The sequence below is a fragment of the Lynx rufus genome, unplaced genomic scaffold (assembly GCF_022079265.1).
Source record: "Lynx rufus isolate CCGP_SWC_20201006 ecotype Redwood Valley unplaced genomic scaffold, mLynRuf1.p SCAF_17, whole genome shotgun sequence".
NCBI classification, from domain to species: Eukaryota; Metazoa; Chordata; class Mammalia; order Carnivora; family Felidae; genus Lynx; species Lynx rufus.
Genome location: NW_025814831.1, coordinates 2,816,144 through 2,838,823, shown reverse-complemented (window position 1 = coordinate 2,838,823; position 22,680 = coordinate 2,816,144). Strand labels below are relative to the sequence as shown.

The following is a 22,680-nucleotide window of genomic DNA, read 5'->3' as shown; positions in this document are numbered from 1 at the left end:
ACCGAGCTTTCCTCCAGCTGACATCTGCCTAATCTGCTGCTGCCCTCTGGCCACATTGGCATTTATTTTTTCTGTGTCTTGAAGACCCCAAACTCACTTCCACCTTGGGGCTTCTGTCTCTACTCTTCTTCCCGGAGTGCCTGCCCTTTTCCGTCTCCCTCTGCTTTGTTTCTTCCTGGGACCGCCTTCATCATTCCGGGCTCTGTCCCGATGTCTGCTCCTTGTACGGGCCTCCTGTGTCCTCCACAGCTGCACAAATCCTCCCACACCTCCTGTCTCCATCTCTGTAGTCTCTCTCAACATTGTTTTCTCCTCTAAAGCACTTGCCATGTGCCCCAAGTCTTCTTTGTGATGTGTTTTTGGTCCCTCCACCATCGAGAATGATTCTGAGATTTCTGGCTCTGGGATTCTCTAAGAATTGGATGGCTTGGTGGCATTGTTGTTTACTGAGCTGAAGTGTCTAAAGAGCTGTGCTTTTTTGTGTGTACATGTGTTGCTTTGATTCCTTTGTTCCTTTTCTTGATTTGTATTTATCCTTTTAGAAAACAAATCTCTGTGACCTTGGTTACCTGTGGGCATCCAAGAGGAGGGTCAGGTAAACAACTGACTGTATGCATTTGGAGCTCAGAGGTTAAGTTGGGGCTGGACACAGTGCAGGGACCCGACAGATGCCAGTCCCTGCCTTGTTGTTCACTGACGTTGGACAGCCATTGAACTTGTCTGAGGCTGTTTGTTCATGTGTCGAGTGGGAGTGATACTACTTTCAAGGAAAGGATTAAATGAGAATATGTATACAGTGCTTTGCACACAGCACCTGGCGTGTGAAAGAATGACTTAAACGCTACTAAATGGATTGGGCTGGTTAAATAATGCTCAGTTCTGAGGGACGCCTGGGTGGCTCAGTCGGTTAAGAATCTGACTTTGGCTCAGGTCATGATCTCATGGCCCATGAATTTGAGCCCTACATTGGGCTCTGTGCTGTTAGCACAGAGCCCAGTTCAGATCCTCTGTCCCTCCCTCTGTCTGCCCCTCCCATGTGAGTGTGCTCTTTCTCTCAAAAACAAACATTAAAAAAAAATCTGCTAACTTTTGAGAGCTTATGATGTGTCAGATACACAGAGTACTTTTATGTGGATTAATGTATATTGCACCTCACTATTTTTTTTACATTTATTTATTTTTGAGAGAGAGAGAGAGAAGGAGAGAGTGCACACACAAGTGGGGGAGGGGCAGAGAGAGGGACACAGAGAATCTGAAGCAGGCTCCAGGCACCAAGCTGTCAGCACAGAGCCCGATGTGGGGCTTGAACTCACAAACCATATCATGACCTGAGCTGAAGTTGGACACCCAACCGACTGAGCCACACCGCCCCCCCCCCCCCCCCCCGCACCTTAGTATTTTCTAGCCAAAGCTTTTAGCCACTGAGCCAATACTTTTTCTTTATAAAACATGCCTAAAGCCTTCCTGGTAGTTCTTTCCCCCATTTGCACCCCCTAATGTTTTTGACCCTCATTTTCTTGCCGGTTTTAGAAACAGGCCAACGTATGGAATGAGATCTGTTAATATTTAGGAAGTTATTTGTGTTAAAATTTCTATTTGATTTGTAGATTTTCGAGCAACAACTGTAGTTTTTTTTTTTTTTAAGTTTATTTTGAGAGAGAGAGGGAGAGAGAGAATCCCAAGCAGGCTCCGCCCTGTCAGCACAGATCCTGAGGTGGAGCTCCACCTGAGCTGTAACCAAGAGTCAGATGTTTAACTGACTGAGCTACCCAGGAGCCTCTAAACAACTGTAGTTTTAAATTACATACACCAGTGCTCTCACAGGAATCATGGTTGTTACGCTATTGCCAAAACAAAGAGAGAGATTCTGTCTACCAAAATGCAGTGTATTTTTTCCATTCCTGTTTATTTACTTCTATTTAAAAGTTTTTTTTAAGTTTATTTAATTTTGAGAGAGACAGAGACAGTACAAGTGGAGTAGCAGAGAGAGAGGGAGAAAGAGAAAGAGAATCCCAAGTAGGCTCTGCACCATGAGCGCAGAGCCCGATGTGGGGCTTGAACCCCTGAACCGTGAGATCATGATCTGAGCTGAAACCAAGCGTCAGAGGCTTAACTGAGTGAGCCACCCAGGTGCCCCTTAAGATTTTTTTTTTAATATTAATTTTTGAGAGAGAGAGAGAGAGACGGAATGTGAGTGGGGAAGGGGCCGAGGGAGAAGGAGACACAGAATCTGAAGCAGGCTCCAGGCTCTGAGCTGGCAGCACAGAGCCCACCTTGGGGCCCGAACCCATGAACGATGAGATCATGACCTGTGCTGAAGTTGGACGCTTAACCAACTGAGTGACCCAGGCGCCCCTCCATTTCTCTTTAAAGTCTGGCTGTGGAATTGACTGCATCGTGGGCAACTTAGAGCAGCATGGGTTCATTTTCCTCTTGGACTAGTGGGTCACCGAAGTGTCTGTAGCTTTTTCAGTTGTAGGAAGCTTCTGACAGCGGGGACTGAAGACCGTCCTCTTCTTCCTGTCTGGACAGGGAGAGTGGCCATCTCCAAAGGGATGTGCTTGGTCATTTCTTTTGTGTGGTGGCTGATTACGGTGCCCTGCGGGGGGGGGGAAGAATGGAGTGTTCTGGGTCTCTTTGTGGTGTATATTTCCTCATCTACATGGTGAGGTTGCCACTTCTGGGGCTGCATCATAGACCACTCCAAGCTGTTTAAAACAGTCATTTTGTTCCCACCATTAAGGTGATAATATGAAAACTTTTGTGTGCTGTTTTCTGTATTCACTGGATAATAAGCAGTTATGCACTTCTGGGGACAGTCAGCTCTCCCACAAATAGTTTCCATTCAAATTTCTCAGTGCTGGAAGAGCCCTTGCTAGTTAGCTTGTGAACACAGAACCACAAGGGAACAGGAACGAGAGGGGTCTATTTCAGATCCACTTAGAGCTGTGTTTCCCTTTACCTTGTCTTATTAAACCCTGGTCGGGTTGACACCATTCACTGCATGGTTAGGATTAAAGACCAAGTTGAAGCCTGCTCAGGATGGTGTGGATGTTGTCTGAGAGTACAGGAGAAGACAGGTCAGAAGGGTTTGTTTGGGGTGTGTATTCAGTTCTGGTCCTGAATATGTTTTCCTGTTAGATGGAAGAAAACCATAAAATCCCAAGTGTAAAGTTGTAAACATTGGGTTCCTTGGACTTACTTTTAAGAGTGATAAAAATTCTAGGGGAGCCTAGGTGGCTTAGTCGGTTAAGCGTCCAGCTTCAGCTCAGGTCATGATCTCATGGTTCATGGGTTCGAGCCCCGCGTCGCGCTCTGTGCTGACAGCTCAGAGCCTGGAGCTTGCTTCAGATTCTGTCTCTCCCTCTCTCTCTGCTCCTCCCCCACTCATGCTCTGTCTCTGTCTCTCAAAAATAAATAAACATTAAAAAAAAAGTGATAAAGATTCTAGCACTTAATAAAAAAACCCCAATGATGAGTTTTCTCCTTGAATGAAATTATGAAATGTTGAATTTTGCATATTAAATATTAGGTATTTTATTTTATTTATTTTGAGAGGGAGGGAGGGAGGCAGAGAGAGTGAGCAAGCGTGAGTGGGGAGGGGCAGAAAGAGAGGAAGAGAGAATCCCAAGCAGGTTCTGCACTGTCCGTGTAGAGCGAGATGTGAGGCTTGAACTCACAAACCAAGAGATCATGACCTGAGCCGAAATCAAGAGTCAGCTGCTTAACTGACTGAGCCACCAGGCACCCTGAATATTTGCCATCTTAAATGAACCCAGTCTGTTTCTCTTTATTGATATGATATAGTGCTCTATTTCCTTATTTATTTATTTATCTATCTATCTATTTATTTATCTATCATATTTATTTATTTATAAAATGTTTTATTTATTTTTGAGAGAGAGAGCGAGCGAGCATGTGCACACAAGCAGGGCAGGAGCAGAGAGAGGGAGACAGAGGATTCAAAGTGGGCTCTGCACTGACAGCAGCGAGCCCGACATGGGGCTCGAACTCACAGACTGCAAGATCATGGCCTGAGCCGAGGTCGGACGCTCAACCGACTGAGCTACCCAGATGTCCCTGTTTCTTTTTCACGCCTTTCCTTAACGTTAGTTGCGATTAAAAAATATTGTAATTAGTAACAAATCTGAGTGTTGGAGTAAAGCATCACTTAGTCTTTACACGTTATCTTCTCTGTGACTGCCCATCCTCCCTTCCCCGCTGATTATGACTGGAGGCCGCTCCGTGTTTTATTGTAAAAGTAAGATTCACATCAGTCATTTATTTTATTCTATACAGCTTCCTTTCAGAATAAAAGTCAAGGTTAATGTCTAATTTCCACACAGAATTTGTCCAGTTTCATACTAAATAAAATGACTATGTTCCTGTGAGAGATGTTTGAGGTATAAGAAAATACTTCAAACATTTTTTTCAAAATATTTGGAACCATTTTAGTTAAAAGTAGACTGTTTAATAAAACACTGCATTTGTAGAGTGGTTAAAAAAGGAACACTACTTAAAACCTAGGATGCAGAGTTAAACACTACGTAACATCTGACTTTGCAACAAAACATGAAATCACATCACTTTTTCTTTTAATATTAAGAGTTCTGCTTCTAAAGGTGGTCATAGAAACTCCTCTGGTTATAAGTAACTTAACTTGATGGGTAATAATATGGTAGGTTCCATATTCTGTGTGAGAATGCTGGGAACCTGTTCTTTGTGGTTTTGTCCACGTAACTGGAAATAGTGGGTATTTCGTCTTTGTCTGAACTCTTGGAGCTTGAGCCTGGCATCACAGAAGGAACAGGACAGTCTGTGTTCCTTGACTCTTCCAGGCCTTCCTGCTGGTTGCCTTTGTCAGCACTGTTTAGGAAGTCTTTCAGAACTTGCTTGAAGATGTAGACTATTTCCCATGGCAGTACATCATTTTCTGCTAAAACTTCTCGAAATCTAGAGGGAAAGCAGTAATGAATATTCAATTCAGAAACTCCCTTCTGTGCATATTCATTTATCTCTGAAATATAGCTGAAATAATGTAATTGCATAGTAGTTACCTTTTGAATAATCTGCTCATCCCTTTAAAATTACGCTTCTAGTAAAGACATTCTCTGTGACTTAAAAATATTTCCAGTAAGATATTTTTGTCCAGCCTATCCTTGGGGATTTTGGTTTTGGGTTTTTGATGCACGTGATTAAAGTATGTACCCGATAGAATACGATTTCCAGTCTAGATATATGAAGAACTTAGACTTGACAGCAGCAGATAATCACAAAAGAGAACATAGTATTTTTACCTGCTGAGAATAGTTCCGGTCTGACAAGGTTGAACTTGTGAGCAAAGGACTTCAAGTTGTCTTTGTTCAGTAGCCGGGATGGTCATGTGGGGGTTCTGGTGGTTTCTCAGCCAGTTGTAATCCACTCCTGTTTTTTTTACTTTTTGTTCATTTTCAATCTCTTGTATTAGTCTCTCTCGCTCCTTCAGATGCCACTTTAATTCCCGAAGCAGGGTCTTTGTCACTACATCTGAGCCAGGACAGTGTGCGGGTTTGTAGGCATCGTATTTTGGCCATTTCATCCAGCCAAAAAGTGGCATGCTCAGCCTATGGGAATATTCTCACTTGTTTATTTGTATAAAATGTTGCGGTTCTGATCAGCACATCTGTTTCTTTTCAGTAAATTTGCCAGAAACTGCGTGAATTTTTCACTGGTTAGATATGCAGGTCAAAACGAGATTAGAATGTGGATTAAAGTCTTTTAATTTCTAACTAGGTCAGTACCAAAAACCAAGCTTTGAAAACACATTATGTAGCTAAGCAGAAGTGAAATATACAAAGTCAGAGATATTCTCCAGACTGAACATTTTCTGAAAATAACACTGGCACTTGCTATTAAAAGTTCTTAGGAGGCTTTAAAACATTAACGTATAGGAAAGCTCTACCTACACACACACTTTTGACTTAGGTTTTGCGCAGAAAAGGTTTAAAGCGTACCTGGTAAGTTGATGGATCCGATGTGGTGATGTTGCCAAAGAGTTTGCTTGAATTAGTGACGAAGCTATGTTTTTCTTGGGCGTATATTGTTCTTCCGGATGCGTCCCCTGTTGGAAGGAATGAACCTCCTTATTTACCCACTGAAACTGTATTTGAAATAAATCAATTTCTGTGTTAGGAATGAGGTTGTGATGTCTTCATTTAGAGAGAACGCTCATTAATTCACCTTGTAAGTGAGCTAGAAGAAGTGACAAAAATAACTTACTGTTTAATCTTCACAAATTATATAACGGTCTGCCTTTTGAACGTAGCTCCGTCTGTTTGAAAAAGATGCCGGCAGCCACAGGCTCTGGTCCTAAATGCACTCCGACTCGGCTCCGGTGATGCAGCGAGGAGCGGCACCGGGAGGCACCAGGGCCGCGCTCCCAGCTACGGGGGGGACGGTGCGTGCTGTGATGTTCTGCTGTGGGTCACAGCTCAGGGCTGTATTTTTATGCCTGTAGAGAGCTAAAAATAACCACGCTGCTTTAATTCTTCTGCTTAACTTTCAGGCCATCTAGAAGCCAGGTCACTGTCCCCTCTAATGAGAGCAGAAAAAACAGATCAGTCTTGACGATTTGCAAAATATCCGTCCTGAGGAAATTCGTTATGATGGAGCAAAAGAGGCGAAGAATGCTGGTATCAGTCCTAGGTGGACTGTTTAGTCAGGATTATTTTCTGTATTCATCTCGTTTCTCTCTCTAACTGGTAGTGAGATTTGTATGCTGGAGCCAGTTGTGAGGCCGGAGGACGTAAATGCTGAAGTAGGTGACTTGACAATATAGTTTATACTCTCTTGAAAACCCGTTATAATAGATTAAGGGTAGGGGAAAAGAGAGATCTAAGAGCATGAGAAATTGAAAACGAAACCTTGTAATTCATTCTACAGAAGACGATGGCAGTGTTTTCTTTTGGAGCCGAGGGTGAAACACACTTACCTTTGGGGCGAGGGCCGATGCGATGCGATGCGATGCTATGCGATGCGATGTGGGATGGTCTTTCCTTCAGGGGCCGCGGGTCTCTGGCTGAAGGGCAGACAGGTCTTTTACTCTCTGCTTCTGTGTTCGGTGACTACATAGCGGCTTTTCCTTTCATACCACTTGTTTCTTCTGTTGCCTTTTCCTTCAAATGAACTGTGAAGAATGGACATGGTTCCCATCAGACCCACTTGTCACGCGTGATGAAGAGTGACGTGTGCGGTCAGCCTACAGCCCTGTTCCTTACACGTGAGAAGTGGCCCGCTGTCGGCATCCATCATCTTCACCGGGCAGGTTTTCACATCGCATCGTGTGCGGCGCTCTGAGAACGGAAGCAGTCGAGTTCGGCGGGACAGAAACGTCCTCGCAGATTTTCTGCCGAAGTTACGATGAATCCTGACACTTCTCCCTTCGAATAACCTCCTTGCTGTTGCTTTAATTTAAACAGTTTTTGCCTCTGCGATGGTGACGGCAACGTCGGAAGTGTAGCGGCTGTGGAACACGAGCCACGTTTCTTTTCGGGGCCTTCTGTGGCTTCCTTCCCCTTCCTGCCGGCGCTGCCCCGGAGCGTGTCTTCCCGACACGTGTCGTCGTGTTCCCTCTGCCCTCAGAGTTGCTCACACAGACTCTGTCTTCTGAGATGTTCATTCTCTCTCTTTTCCGTTTATCCACTTTGTAGTTCTTTATTCACTTTGTAGTTTGTTGTGGAGGTCGGGGAAGGCCTTTTCGGGGCCGGGGGGGGGGCGTCCTTGGGAGATTTGAAGATCGGTGAGCCTGCTGTGCAAAGAGCTTCTCAAAGACACCCCCCGCCGCAGACTTCTCTGGCGCCCGTGCTGCCCCTGTGGCGCCTGCTCAGGTGTAGCCCTCACAGTTTCTCTTACGGCTCAGCTTCCATTCCACGCGCCTCCCTTCCGTCTTCCGCGTGTGAGCCAGCGTTTCTGGTGCTCAGGCTGTGCTGCTTATATTATTGTCACCGGTATGTTTTCTGTCCTGTCTCCTGAGATTGTTTGATTGAAGTAGAACTCAGGTATCAGTACAGTCGTGCCCCTGCTACCTTGTAGATGGACACCAGAAATATCCGTGAATCAGGATTTGTGGAGAAAGTACCTTCATGTTAATCCTTTCTGTTTATTAAGCTATAACCAGATTAACTTGGATTAAAACAATTTTTTTTTAACGTTTAGTTATGAGAGAGAGACACAGAGCACGAGCAGGGGAGGGGCAGAGAGAGAGGGAGACACAGAATGCGAAGCAGGCTCCGGGCTCTGAGCTGTCAGCACAGAGCCCGACATGGGGCTCGAACTCACTGCCTGCGAGATCATGACCTGAGCTAAAGTCGGACGCTTAACCGACTGAGCCATCCAGGCGCCCCTAACTTGGATTTTATTAAACATTTTAGTACGTTGAACAAATGAGTTGTTTCTGAGGAACTGCAGCCTCCAGGCATTTTGTGTGGAAGACAGAAAGCTTAAACTGTGATACTGGCCAGTTTCTTTTGGTCACTGTCACAATTTTCCAGGCTGCGTCTTGTTAGCTGAAGATTGTACCATCTCTCATACTCACTGTGAGATCGCACTGTAGCATTTACAGGGTGAGCAGATAAACTTCTAAGGTGTGTAGAGAAGTGCATAAGAAAGTAAGTCTGGAAAAACAAAATTTTGGAAACCTGAGGGCAAGCTGAGGAGCCAGGGACAAGTGTTCGTGTTTACAGTTGGGGCCTCGTTAGTGCTCGGCAGCATTTGATAGCGGCGCAGGGAGGATTCCTCACCGGGAGGAGCCTGGTGGCCCGGCCCTCTGCTTTTAATTCCTTTGCTACTCGGTTTAAAATCCTGGATCGCTGCTGCTTCTGTCTTTCGGCTGTTAGAGATGCAGTTGATAAAATCATTTTAATTAAAACACACTAATGCGTGTATTTTTTTTAATGTTTGTTTATTTTTGAGAGACAGAGCACGAGCAGGGGAGGGGCAAAGAGAGAGGGAGACCCAGAATCCGAAGCAGGCTCTAGGCTCCGAGCTGTCAGCACAGAGCCCGACGCAGGGCTGAAACTCATGAACCACGAGATCATGCCCTGAGTCAAAGTCGGCTGCTTAATTGACTGAGGCTGCGGGGCGCCCGACATTTTTTTTTAAATTTTTTTAATGTTTATTTATTTTTTGAGAGAGACAGAGTGTGAGTAGGGGAGAACAGAGAGAGAGGGAGACACAGAATCTGAAGCAGGCTCCAGGCTCCAGGCTCCGAGCTGTCAGCACAACCCAACACAAGGCTCGAATTCATGAACCGTGAGATCATGACCTGGGCCGAAGTCGGCTGCTCAACCGCTGAGCCACCCAGGCGCCCCTTGTTCATAAGCTTTAGGTTTTACAGTTTACGTTAGTTTTTTGGTATTTTCCTTTTTGACTGTTCTTTTTTTGTGCTCTTGTTTATGAAGGCTTCTCTATTCCAGATTATCAAGTGTAGGAGAACATTAGCTTTACAGGTGTGAAAAAGCAGGTGTCTGGGTGGTTGAATGGGTTTGGAAGTGATTTAAAGCTGGTGTGAGGTGTAGGGTCGGACACCCAAGTTGGATAGCCAGTGTCCAACTATGTGGCCATCGCTCCAGCCTGGAGATTTTCCCGGGCCTTCACGTGCTGGGTAGTTGTGTGTGTCCTGGGCATCTTGAATGCTGTATTACGGGACCCGGGGGCTTGTTTAAATCTTCCGGGGATTGCAGCTGAGCAGCCGTGTTCGGGTGGCAAATTCCCGCCAGCCTTGTGTGAGGTTTCGGGATGTCTCCGGTTTTCAGAGCCCTCGCGGCGCCACCCGGTCTGTCCTACAGGGTGCCACCTGTTGGCCATCCTGGAGCTCAGCCCTCAGTCATCAGTCCGTGGTGGGCTCTTTGGGGTCAGCGCATGCTGGTACGGCCCGGTGGCTTCTGGACGGCCTTGGGGGTCTCGCTTCCCGAGGTGCTCTCCTGTCCCTGAGGCAGCTCCCGGCCCCAAGCCTGCGGCTTTATTGCCCTGCTTCACCATGCGCTTCCTGCCGGTTCAGCTGCCGGCATTCACATTCAGGGCCAAGCGATGGGAGGACCCTGGAGGAAAGAAGGCAGTGAGGGTCCACCCTACCCTCTGGGAGAGGATGTCTCCCCTCCTTAGAGTTTGAGGCTCTTGCTGACCCCTGGAAACACAAAATCTGGGGTCTGCCTTCACTTTGAACATGTGGGGTCCCCTCTCCTCCCTGAGACACGAGAACTGCTTCTGGGGCGCCCTGTCTGTGCCCGTGCCGTGTCTGCACTTGGGGACGGCAGAGTTAAATGATGGCAGATGCACCTCTGGTTTGCTTGCCGCTGCTCTGAATTCTGGTCGTTTCTAGTCCCAGAATTCTGGTCCCATCTGCCCAGTACTGTGCTTTCAGGGACTCTGGTAACAGCTCATGTGCTCTGTCCTGGCTTTCTGGCTTCATTTTGAGGCACAGAGTGTGGTGTGCTCGTTTGGTCTTCCCAGGAGCTGGAACTGGGGAAACGTTCTCGACTCCTGTGTTTTCATACCCAGGTCTAGCATGCCGGCATATGTATTCTTTAAAGATATTATTTATAAGTAATCTCTAAACCCTGCATCGGGCTCGAACTCACAACCCCAAGATCAAGAGCCACACACTCCACCATCTGGGCCAGCCAGGCGTCCCCATGCCAGCACGTTCGAGTGGCTCCCCCCTCACGGTTGCCACTCTGGTCCGAGCCCCGTCGTCTCTGGCCTTGGTTACTGTGCTCCTGTGTTCGGTGGTCTCCCCGCTTCTGACTACCCACCCCTGTCACCGCACCCCGCTTCACCCGGTCTGAGCCGTCCTGTTAAAATAGGAGTTTGATGTTGCTGTTTGTCTGTCCTGGCTCAAAACCCATCTCCCTCAGAGCAGAAGCCCAAATCTCTGTAATTCGTCCCTGCCGGCAGCCTCCCCCCTGCCCTTCCCGCTAACCCACTCCTGTTCCCCGTACCTCTGGGCCCCCCACCCTTCTCCTGGGCTGCCTCCGCCTCCCGCCTCTTGTGGCACACTTGCCTCAAGGCTGGCCTTTCCCGTGTCCTTGTTCAGGAGATCTTTCCCCTCCAGGGCTGCACGGCCCTTCTCTTTCTTTCCGCTGATCTTTGCTTTGTTGTCGCCTTATCATCCTATTAATATTGCAGCCGCCCTCCCCCATCTTCTCTCCTGGCTGCACAGGTATTTTTCTCTGTGGGCTCATCTCTGAATGACGTGTTCTATGTTCTACTTTATTTTTCTTCTCCCAACTAGACTGTAAACTCCATGAGGACTGTCTGCCAGCCGCTTTATCCCAAGTGCTTAAAACAGCGCCTGGCATGGAGGCAGCCTTGAATATTAATTTGCTCAGTGGATTAATGAGTAAATATCAGGTAAACAGTAACCAAAAGAATGTTGATGTAACTATTAATAGCAGGCAAGAGTAGGCTTTGAGGCAAATAGCGTTTTATTAAAGTAAACCTCAAGTTTCAAGAATTGGTATTGTGCAGTCTTCTTTCTGACGGCAGGGCGATTAAATTAGATGCGGATAATGCAAACATAATTGGTAGCATATTTTGCATATCACACAGCAGTTGCCTTTTTTTTTTAAATTAACATCTTGGACATGTTTGCCTATTAGCATGAAGATGGCCCTGGCCATCCTTAAAAAGATGCACACTGAGTAGGAGCGTGCCGTGGCTTGGCCCTCCCTCTGACATTTGTTTTCAGGTTTTAACCATTACAAACATCGTCTGGAGGTACCTTCTCTCCCTGGAGTTCTCCATACCCTTAGCTTTAAACTTGTACCTCCATATCACTGGTGAGTGTGTGTATCTGTTATGTCTCCTTCACTAGACGACACTTTCATGAGGGCAAGGACCTTGTTTTGTTTACTGCTGCACCTCTAGTGTCTAAGTTCCTCCGATGTGCTGGGCGTTCAGTAGATATTTGCTGACTAAATGAATGCTCCCATGTCCGTGCACGTGCTTCCTTGTCTGCATGTTGAAATACTGCTCTACGGAAGACACTGAGGGGAAAATTTTGGTTCAGATACTGGCTGGTTGCCTTTCAGAATAACAAAAGTCTTAACTCATTTACCACTCCCTGCAGTGATCTAAGGATATTCAGTCTTCCGCTAATATGAAGGGGGAAATACTGGTCTCTCACTCTTTTATTTTTTTAATTAAAAAAATTTTTTGGAGAGAGAGTATGAGCAGGGGAAGGGCTGAGAGAATTCCAAGCAGGCCCCACTGTCAACATGGAGCCCGACGTGGGGCTTGAACTCATGAACCATGAGATCATGACCTGAGCCGACATCAAGAGTCAGATGCTCAGCCGACTGAGCCACCCAGGTGTCCAGTTTCTCCCTGCTTTAATTTGCACTTGGGTGGCCAGAAGATGGGGAGTTGAGCGTATTTGCATTTGAAAAAAAATTTTTTTTAATGTTTATTTTTGGGGGAGAGAGAGAGAGAGAGAGAGAAGGGCAGAGAGAGAGGGAGACACAGAATCCATAGCAGGCTCCAAGCTGTCAGCACAGAACCTGATGCGGGGCTCAAACTCATGAACTGTGAGATCATGACCTGAGCTGAAGTCAGACACTTAACCGACTGAGACACCCAGGTGCCCTTTATTTGCATTTGTTGAATGACCATTAGTGTGTTTTCTTCTCTGACTTAAGTAGAAGTAACTATTCAAGAATTCTTCTAGCACGTGGGATTTCTTGGCTTTTTGGAAATAGCATATTAACGTTTAATATTCTTTTTAGGCCACTTAGCCGAAAGAGCTCAGAAATGGAGTATATTGACAAATACAGACAGCTTGAAGCACAAGAATTTGATATGTGTGGCAGTGATCAGTCAACCAGTAGGCCAGGTAAATGGATATTTTTAAATATTTAAAATCTGCTGCATGAGTTATTTACAGGTTAAAGTGTTACATTCTTTAAAGTTTTTAAGAAATGTGATATCTTGGTCAACAAAGAATCCATATTGCTTGTTAATTCAAGATGTGTTTTTGAGTGGGTGAGTATATGTTGGGTTGTAAAATAGTCACTTTTCTCTCTCTTTTTTTTAAAAAGTTTATTTTGAGAGCACGCACGCATGCGAGCTGGGGAGGGGCAGAGAGAGAAGCCCAAGCAGGCTCTGTGTTGTCAGGGCAGAGCCCGTTGTGGGGCTTGAACTCATGAACGGTGACCTGAGCCAAAATCAAGAGTTGGACACTCAACTAACTGAGCCACACAAGTGCTCCGTTTTTTTCTTTTATTTTTTAAATTCTATTTATTTTTTTATTTTATTAAAAATTTTTTTTAACGTTTATTTATTTTTGAGACAGAGAGCATGAACGGGGGAGGGTCAGAGAGAGAGGGAGACACAGAATCCAAAACAGGCTCCAGGCTCTGAGCTGTCAGCACAGAGCCCGACATGGGGCTCGAACCCACGAACCGTGAGATCATGACCTGAGCTGAAGTCAGACGCTTAACTGACTGAGCCACCTAGGTGCCCCTGTTTTTTTTCTCTTTTAAACGTAGTTCTTAAATAGTCTGTTCTTTTGTTTTAATTTTTTTAATGTTTATTTTTGAGAGAGAGAGAGAGAGGGAGAGAGAGAATGAGTGGGGAGGGGCAGAGAGAGAGGGAGGCACAGAATCCGAAGCAGGCTCCAGCCTGAGCTGTAGCACAGAGCCCGACGCGGGGCTCAAACCCATGAACCTTGAGATCATGACTTCAGCTGAAACCAAGAGTCGGACGCTTAACCACCCAGGCGCCCCACCGCACTGTCTCATTCCATTTTGTTTTCTCATTGTTTGGGTCCCTACATAGATTCAGGTTTATTTCTCATGGTTTATGTTTCACCTTAAAGCAAAAGCGCATGGAGTTCTTTGCCTTTGTGTCTGTGTTCTTGCCTTGCTGTTGGCTTCGGCCTGGTGTCGCCTCATTAGGTGTTGTTTGTATATTTCAGTTACTGTCTTTAGCTCCCTCAGGAGGAATAGTTGTCCGGACGGGCTGGTAGGTTAACATCAGAAGTGATAGTTGAAAGTGTGTGCGCCCCTTGGTCCAGTGCGTACCTCTGCTAAAAATACAGAGCTGGACGTGGCCGAGCGTCGATTGCTTCATTGCTAATCTGTGGGGAGCCTCGGAGGTCTCATGAATGTCAGCGGACAGGGATTGGGGATTTTGCCTGTGCAGCAGAGATCCAGTAGAAGGTCCAGTAGAAGCACGAAGGAGCCGTGTGCGTGTTACTGTGCAGAGACCTCCATCAGCTCGTATTTCCCTTTGCGGAGGCGCGTTCGTTCTCAGATGACTGTGTGATGCGATCCTTCTTGTTACGCCCGTATGGCCTGACCTGGGGCACGCCGCCTGCCACTCCTGGAGCATGCCACACGGGATTGCCGCTGCTGGAAAGTAGCGAGGTTACGATTGAATGCCTGCAGTTGGAGGCATCTGCTCTAGTAACTTTTGATTTGGATTAAGATTTGGAACTGTTTGCTTTCTCTGTCCCTGGCATCTTAATGCCTTTGGAACTTTTCACCAGGCAGTTACATAAATTATAGCTTTGGCTGTATTCCAAGGATTCATTCAACAACCAGTGTTTATCAAGGTGTGTGCCAGGGACTGTGTGAGGCCTGGGAATATGGTAAGTAGTAAGACCCGGTCCCTCCCCTCGCAGAGATTATCATTTAATCATGTAGTTACGCAGATTCATGCTTGTGGAGGTGAGTGCTCTGAAAGACAGCTGTATGGGGGCCTGAGACCAGGGTTTCTGACTTGAGCTGGGGTATCGGGAAAGTTAACAGTTGAGCTTAGAGCTGACGGATGATAGACGTTACCGGGCAGCACGGGGATCAGGGAGGAGGGGACGTGCGCCGGGGGTCTGTGGCGGACGAAACCCTGGTGCCCCAGACTTGAAATGGGCGTTGTTGTCAGAGAATCGAGAGTGGGGGTGGGCAGGCCTGGGCACAGACAGTTGTAGGCTGTAGAATAGGCCCCCGAAGAGGTCCGATCCTAAGCCCCAGAACCTGTGACTGTGTTAGCTCACAGGAGAAAGAATCCTTGCAACTGTGATTAGGTCACAGTCAAATGGCGAGGGGGAGACTGTCCCGGCGGGCCCTGTGTGATTACAGGGTTCTTACAAGAGGGGGCAGGAGGGTCGCAATCAGTAGGAGGAGATGTGACTGTGGAAGCCATAGGTTGGAGTGATGTGGCTTAGTGAAGAGAAACTAGCGGTTTCTAGTTTTTTTCCAGTTCACGTAAAAACATTTTAATGTTAATAACTCAGGGTAAAAAGATAACAGGAAATAAAAATAGCGAATTGTGAGGTTGAGGTATTTCTCACGGCACTTTTGGATCATACTTTGTCATATGTAGTTTGCTGATATGCCCTGAATTATCCATTTTGTTTTCTTAGAACTTAATCATGATGCTTTGCCTGGTCACCTCCCTTTGTTGCTGATGTACAGATGAGAGAGCCTTGTGGCCACGAACATCTCCCTGTTTGGTTTCCTGTCCCCTGTGGCGGTGGACGTGGAGGCAGGACTTGATTTGTGCTGGGTGTGCTTCAGCCAGTGACCTAGAAACGTCCAGCCGTGTTTGTGTTCCGTGGAGGAAGGCGTAGGGTTTGGACGGTAAAGACTTTCAGAATTCTCTTCTTGTACAGCTTCTGTCTTTAAGTAACAACCTTCAAAATGCACGTAACCAAGGAACGTAAGTCACATCAGTGGTGTCCAAGTAATGGCTCGGTCAGCAGCACGGCGAACCACGTCTTAAAGTCGCTTGGCAAACGACACGGCTGCTGCCTTTCTGTGTTTCTGAGTCCCCCCGCGCTTCTCACTCCCCACTTCTTCCTCTGTTCCCACTGCTTGTTCTTCCGTCTTGTCTTACAGTGGAGCCCCTGCTGCCGAGTGGACTCTCATCCCTCTCCTGTAGTACGTGAAAAAAGGCCTGTTGCTGATTGATAAACCTACTGGCATCACGCGTGGGAAAGTGTTTGTTTTTGCCTATTTATGTAAACATTATGTTCTTAATTTGTGGGCTGGCCTGGATACCCAGCCACCATTCAGAATTCCAGATAACTTAATGAACTGTTGGAGCCATTTTTAAATTAGGACCTTTCCAGACATTAAATTTTGCTCCAACTCAGTGTTTGGCAGGTAGTGTGGTTAATTACTTCTAAGGACTCCTTAGTCAAGAGAGCTTCTGGAAGGGGTGAGACCAAGAGTAGGTGTACCACCTGGGAAGGCAGGGTGGCATTGGTGATGGAGTTCTTCAAAAGCTGAGAGGAGATAGGGCACCTGGGTGGCTCAGTCGGCTGAGCGTCTGACTTTGTCTCAGGTCGTGATCTCAGGGTTCGTGGGTTTGAGCCCTGCATCAGGCTTTCCGCTGTCAGTGTGGAGCCCTCTTTGGATCCTCTGTCCCCCACCCCCTTCTCTCTCCTCTCCCCCGCTGGTGTGCATGCTTGCTCGCTCTCTCTCTGTCTCTCTCAAAAGTAAACATAGAAAAAAAATGTAAAAGCTGAGAGGAGTGATGGGAGGAAAGCAAGACAGGACAGCAGAAGGACAGTGCGTGTTTTTGAGAGTCCGGTGGCCATCTGTGCACTGACGGGAAGATTGGAGCTGTTGAGGGCAGGGCTTGGGGAGTCCTCCTTCGGCCATGGCCCCTGGCGCCCTAGGAAGAGCGTTGCTGTCTACAAAGAAGCGACCTTTGCCCGAAAGATTGTAACAGGTCTGACTGCTCTGTTTTGTGAATTCAGAACAAGTGCTACACACTTTGATTCAAATGTAGGAGAATAGCTATATATTTTTTTAATTTATTATTAGATTAGTTATGACACTGCGAACACGTGAATCAGGTGAGAAAGGACGGTGGCAGAACACAGGATGAGGAGATGTTGGGGCAGAGAAAGGAAGGGCTGGGAGGAAAAGGGGAGACGGGCATCGGGGGAGAGATGCCGAAGAAGGGGAACAGCTCTAAATTTGAAGCGGCGGGAGCCTTAAAAGTTTGTTTTGGAAGTAGAAGTTTATTTCCCGATGAAAGCTTGCGTCCTGTGAATTTTGATGCCTGTCAGTTCGTCAGGTCATGACCCGAGGCCGGACAGGGTGTTTACAGGGGGTGCTAGTGGTCAGTGCCGCAGTCGGCCTCTGCGTGGGCAGTCAGGCCGCCCTTTCAGGGCACCTGGAGCTCCTGAGCGGCACTCGTCTGCTACCAGTGTATTTCAGCAGTAAGGAGCTACCCCTTAATGAATCGGTGCATTCTACTGAAATTTCAAATCACGTCTGTTCTTTAACCATTTTAGTACTGTTAAGCTTAAAAATAAAACTGCCAGTTATTTTACCAGCAAAGAGATGGATTTCTCTGGGAAGAACAGATCATTTTAATCCGGGACAAGCAAGCTGCCAAAAAACCAAAAGCAAGTCCTGAGAACAAAGGACAGGAGACTCTTTTGGGAGGGCAGGGGGAGGGGAAGAGCGGGGCTGTTGTAAACAAAAAGTCCATTGCAGTAAACTGGGAATTGGAAGTGTAGAGGTTTCTCGGTGGCTGAGCTGGGACAGACTCTCATTGGCTGGGCTGTTGCCGGGGGGAAGAGGAAATCTTCCTTCTTCCTGCTGGGAGAGTAAGACCGTATCCTTGAGCAAGGTGCGTCTCTTCCTGTGGGTCTGTGGTGGGCAGGGAGTGGTGGGCGTGAGGGCTCCCCCGCGCACGCGCGCCTCCTGATGCCATTCCACACGAGGTTCCCTTTGACTACTTTTCACGTTACTTTTTCACCGTGTGCTTTGTAGGTCTTTTGTCTTAGGAGGTGGTGCTAGGCCTACCGCGATGATGGCTGTGATGGAGGTGTAAGAGTGTGCCCAGCTCGTATAAATGATTCATCGCGGGTACGGAGGGAATCTTCTAGTTACGCTGCTTGCGGTGTTAGCCTGCAGAATGTACTTCTGCATTTGTGGACACGTGCGTGCTGGGTTTATAGATTAGACATAACTTCGGGTTGTTTACTGTTTTTTTTTTCCCAGACACGTAATAGTATTTTTTGTTTTGTTCTGTTTTGTTTTTTGAATACAGGTCCAAGGCCATCTTTGGCTAAATTAAGCAATGTGGCATGCGTCCCAGAGACAACTTACAAATATCCTGATTTGCCTATAAATCGATGTAAGGACGAGGTAAAATTATTTTTGTCATGATGTAATTTTGCTGTTTAAATAAATATCTGAGGCCCAACATTTTGGTCTACAGCTGGAAAGTGACGAGGTGCCAGGCAAGCATCCGTGGCGTGTGCCGGACTGTGGGGCGGCCGGAGGGTCCTGAGCCTCGGCCGTGCGATGACCATGCTGATGGTCTTTCTTTGGGCTGTGCTTTAATGTGTTCAGCCTTCCCCCTGAGATAGCTGTCGGTAAACACCTGTCCCCAGGAGAGCTGCTGCTTGAAAAAAACTCACTGCCAAGTGTTTCTATACAGTGATAATGCCCCCTGGCCACCGTTCTCTCCAGCATTCCGCTGGCCTGTTAACTGATTTGATCAATCACCGATACATCTTGTTATCGACAATGCTGGGCCGCATATAGCAGCAAGATGATCACGCTTTTAATTAGCCACCTGTTATTAAGCCATGTTAGAAATAAGCGTACTGAAACCTTTATTTAATGTACTAGTAGAGGATGAGTTACAGGTAAAACGAAACCACAAATGTTCCAGATATAAGTTTTGTTTTGTTTTAGTGAGTCATGCAACTTCTGTAGAGTAGACCTACTCTAATTTTGGGGGCCGCTACTCAAATTAGATGGTGTTCCCTGACCGTAGCAATTGCTAGAGAGAGAAGAGTTCAGATAAATTTAGGGTGGAGTCAGGGAGTGGCGGGCAGGAATTGGACTGGAGTTTTAAAAACGCTGTGTACGGTCTGGGAGTGGAACGGTAGAAGTTAATTATTTGAAAATGCATCTGCGGAATTTCAAATGAAATGTTAAAACCACTTGAGGTGATGGCAGCAATGCTTTTGTGTTTCTCAGAAGAATTATGTAAGGTTCGTTACAAGATTTAAAAATGCTAGACATTTAAACTTAGCGAGAGCTCTAGAAATTGGTGTTTTCATCTCTGCATAAAGACACTGAGCCCTGGGGCCCCGTGGCTGCCTTGGCCTGGCTCTCCAGAGCCGTGAGCTGTTCCTGTTCACGGCAGTCACAGTGGTTTTCAGGGTGACAACCATTTGCAGCTTCGTGCTCTTTTGTGACGGTTAGATGGTTACGTAATAATCTAACTTTTAAAGATGAAAGGAAAATAAGTCCTGAACATCCTCCCCAGGTAAAGTTTTCGGTTCGTAGATAATACTGTATGTCATCGTTACCTTTGTGGCAATCTCAAAAGAATTTTTCTTAAATTGTAGGTTATTTCTCTGATAGAAAGTAATTCTGTGGTGATCATACACGGTGCCACGGGTAGTGGCAAAAGCACTCAGCTGCCACAGTATATCCTGGACCATTACGTTCAGCGCTCTGCCTACTGCAACATTGTGGTCACCCAGCCCCGGAAGATAGGGGCCACCAGCATCGCCAGGTGGATCAGCAAAGAGCGCGCCTGGACGCTCGGTGGTCTGGTGGGCTATCAGGTGAGGCCGGGAGCAAGCCACCTCTTTCCTCGTGAGTGTGTTATTCTGTAGAAGTCGACGGTTTCTGCTGGAAATTGAAATGAAACCAGTTGCTTACAGGGCAGACCTGTGGTGTAATGTAAAAAACAGTGAAACTTGGGGCACCGGGGTGGCTCAGTCAGTTGAGCAGCTGACTCTTGATTTTGACTCTGGTCGTGATCCTGGGGTTGTGGGATTGAGCCCGGGTCGGGCTCTGCTCTCTATCTTTCTCCCTCTGCTCCGCTTTCTCTCTCTCTCCCCCTCTGCCCCTCTCCCCTGCTCCCATGCATTCTCTCTAAAAAAAAAAAAAAATAATAATAATAATGTTTAAAAAGCAGAGAAACTGAATTTTTTGATTAGAACTTCCATTTCTTTCTTGGTTGAATACGAAAGGAGCCAGAATTCTGAGACTCACGGTTTTTGTGATTTTATCTTTGTACGTAGATGTCTTCATACACCACGGTCTTAACATAAAAATGGTACAGGCAGTATGACTAGATAAGCCACATTCCCCCCACCCCCTGAAAAAGAGAAGGAAAAAAATCATCTTGAGAATGATGGTTTTTTTTTTTAAGTTTTTTTTTTCTTTAATGTTTATTTTGAGAGAGAGAGAGAGAGAGAGAGAGAGAGAGGGAGACAAACTCCCAAACAGGCTCTGCACTGTCAGGACAGAGCCCAGTGTGGGGCTCGAACTCACGAACCGTGGATCGTGATCGGAGCCAAAATCAAGAGTCAGACGCTGAACTGGCTGAGCTACCCAGGTGCCTGAGAATGACAGTTTTAACTTAGAGCCTCTAGTTTTTATTCCCTTTCTTACTTACCTCCAATATGGAGGTCCAGTGTGGACATAGCCTTCTTGGTAGTTAAATGTGAACCATTGAAACCTGAAAGTTTTCTCCTTTTTCTTTTCCTTCTCTGCTTTTAGGTAGGGTTAGAGAAGATAGCAACAGAAGACACCAAGTTAATTTATATGACAACGGGAGTCCTGCTTCAGAAAATAGTCAGTACTAAGAGTTTGGTGGAGTTCACCCACATCTTCATCGATGAGGTGCGCACTTCTTGAACACAGTTCTGCCCTTACGCTCGTGTTCTTATTTTGTAAGAGAACAATGTGCAAATTATTGTAAACGTTCCCTCCTTGTAAAGTGTCGTGCCGTTGGTCTGTATCTGCTTTATTCTATTGCTAGATGTTGATTTTGTTTTTTTGTTGGCGTTTAGCTCTAAAACACAGGTGTGGAGGTTGAGGCCTGTGACCAGGTTCCTTGATTAGAGCGGGGTTGGCAAACTCCAGCCCTCAGGCCAAATTTGGCACCTGCCTTCGTACATAAAGTTTTATGGGAACACAGTTTGGCTTGTTTGTTTGCTGGTGCTAAAGAGAGGCGTGGCTGCAGCAGCCGGGCGTCCTCACTACCTGCCTTTTGCAGTAAAAGTCTGCCGAGCCCTGGTTTAGAGTGTTAGTCACATCAGACACTCAGAAGAACTTTCATTGTATGCAGGTATTTTCCATCTAGTAAAATGAGGACAGTTGTGCTTTTTTTTAAGAAAATAAAGTACACGTGAGATACTGATATAGTCTCCTTTGTTAAGAAGCTCTAGTAGGGGCGCCTGGGTGGCGCAGTCGGTTAAGCGTCCGACTTCAGCCAGGTCACGATCTCGCAGTCTGTGAGTTCGAGCCCCGTGTCGGGCTCTGGGCTGATGGCTCAGAGCCTGGACCCTGTTTCGGATTCTGTGTCTCCCTCCCTCTCTGCCCCTCCCCCGCTCATGCTCTGTCTCTCTCTGCCCCAAAAATAAATAAACGTTGAAAAAAAAATTAAAAAAAAAAAAAAAAGAAGCTCTAGTAAAGAGTCTTTGTGCCAGTCTTAGCTTTCTGGATTTTTCTCAGGATGGAATATTTGATTGATTTTGTTTATATTTTAAACAAGTTTTTTTGTGGTGGGAGGATGTTGTGTTGAGTTTTCTTTCCCAGGAGTTTTGGAAATGCCTGACCCCGCAGTCTTGACTTTTAAAGCCCGTCAGTAATTACGCCTTTCTGGAGGCATGAAAAACATCGGCAAAGAGCTAGATTTGTGGAAGGTTGGAGATGGGGCTAGAGACAGAGGCTGACGTGAAACTGCCCGGGCGGCTGTGGAGGGTCAGCGTTCCACTCTGTTGAAATGCGTGTGATGGTCAACAGCACTCAGACCTACTGGAGGAGGGGCCGAGCAGGTGCATTTGCTAGCATGTGCGCAGCTAAACGTGGTTTTATTTTTATTTATTTATTTTTTTAATTTTTTTTTTTAAATTTTTTTTTTTCAACGTTTATTTATTTTTGGGACAGAGAGAGACAGAGCATGAACGGGGGAGGGGCAGAGAGAGAGGGAGACACAGAATGGGAAACAGGCTCCAGGCTCTGAGCCATCAGCCCAGAGCCCGACGCGGGGCTCGAACTCACGGACCGCGAGATCGTGACCTGGCTGAAGTCGGACGCTTAACCGACTGCGCCACCCAGGCGCCCCTAAACGTGGTTTTACATTACCAGGAGATGTTTGGGAGAGTGGAAGGTAGGAAGACGATCTCTTGTCCTTTGCAAAATAGCGTGACGTACAGTCTGGCTCAGGGTTTTTCTTTATGATGGTTATTTATTTATTTATTTTTTAATTTTTTTTTCAACGTTTATTTATTTTTGGGACAGAGAGAGATAGAGCATGAACGGGGGAGGGGCAGAGAGAGAGGGAGACACAGAATCGGAAACAGGCTCCAGGCTCTGAGCCATCAGCCCAGAGCCCGACGCGGGGCTCGAACTCACGGACCGCGAGATCGTGACCTGGCTGAAGTCGGACGCTTAACCGACTGCGCCACCCAGGCGCCCCCATGATGGTTATTTTTGAGTGTCTTTAGATTAGATAGAGATGAAATGCAATTTCAGGGGAGTGTATCCAAAGGTGCCATTACCCAGTACGTAATACTTCCCGGAGCCTTAATACTACAGGCTGGCGACAGCAAACGGCCTTGTGGCATTCGCCCTGGGCAGTTCACTCGAGAGCTCTGCTGCCGGTGCCCCCATTTATTTTCTGTGTGTCCGCTGTCTTTCTGACCGTTGA

At 46.6% G+C, this 22,680-nt stretch overlaps 2 protein-coding genes across 2 annotated transcripts in view; one reads left to right on the top strand and one right to left on the bottom strand.

The window, feature by feature from the left end:
• TDRD9 (tudor domain containing 9) overlaps positions 1-22,680 on the top strand; it is a 118,389-nt gene that overhangs the window by 6,000 nt on the left and 89,709 nt on the right. Inside the window, exons 2-5 of the mRNA XM_047080087.1 lie at positions 12,762-12,868; positions 18,046-18,143; positions 19,361-19,582; positions 20,526-20,648. Coding sequence (XP_046936043.1) covers positions 12,762-12,868; positions 18,046-18,143; positions 19,361-19,582; positions 20,526-20,648 — 550 coding nt within the window. The remainder of the gene's footprint in view (positions 1-12,761; positions 12,869-18,045; positions 18,144-19,360; positions 19,583-20,525; positions 20,649-22,680) is intronic.
• RD3L (RD3 like) lies at positions 4,656-5,596 on the bottom strand. Its single transcript, XM_047080088.1, has 2 exons — positions 5,298-5,596; positions 4,656-4,953 (listed from the first exon to the last, which is right to left on the bottom strand). The coding sequence occupies exons 1-2, from the start codon at positions 5,594-5,596 to the stop codon at positions 4,656-4,658; spliced, it is 597 nt and encodes a 198-aa protein (XP_046936044.1).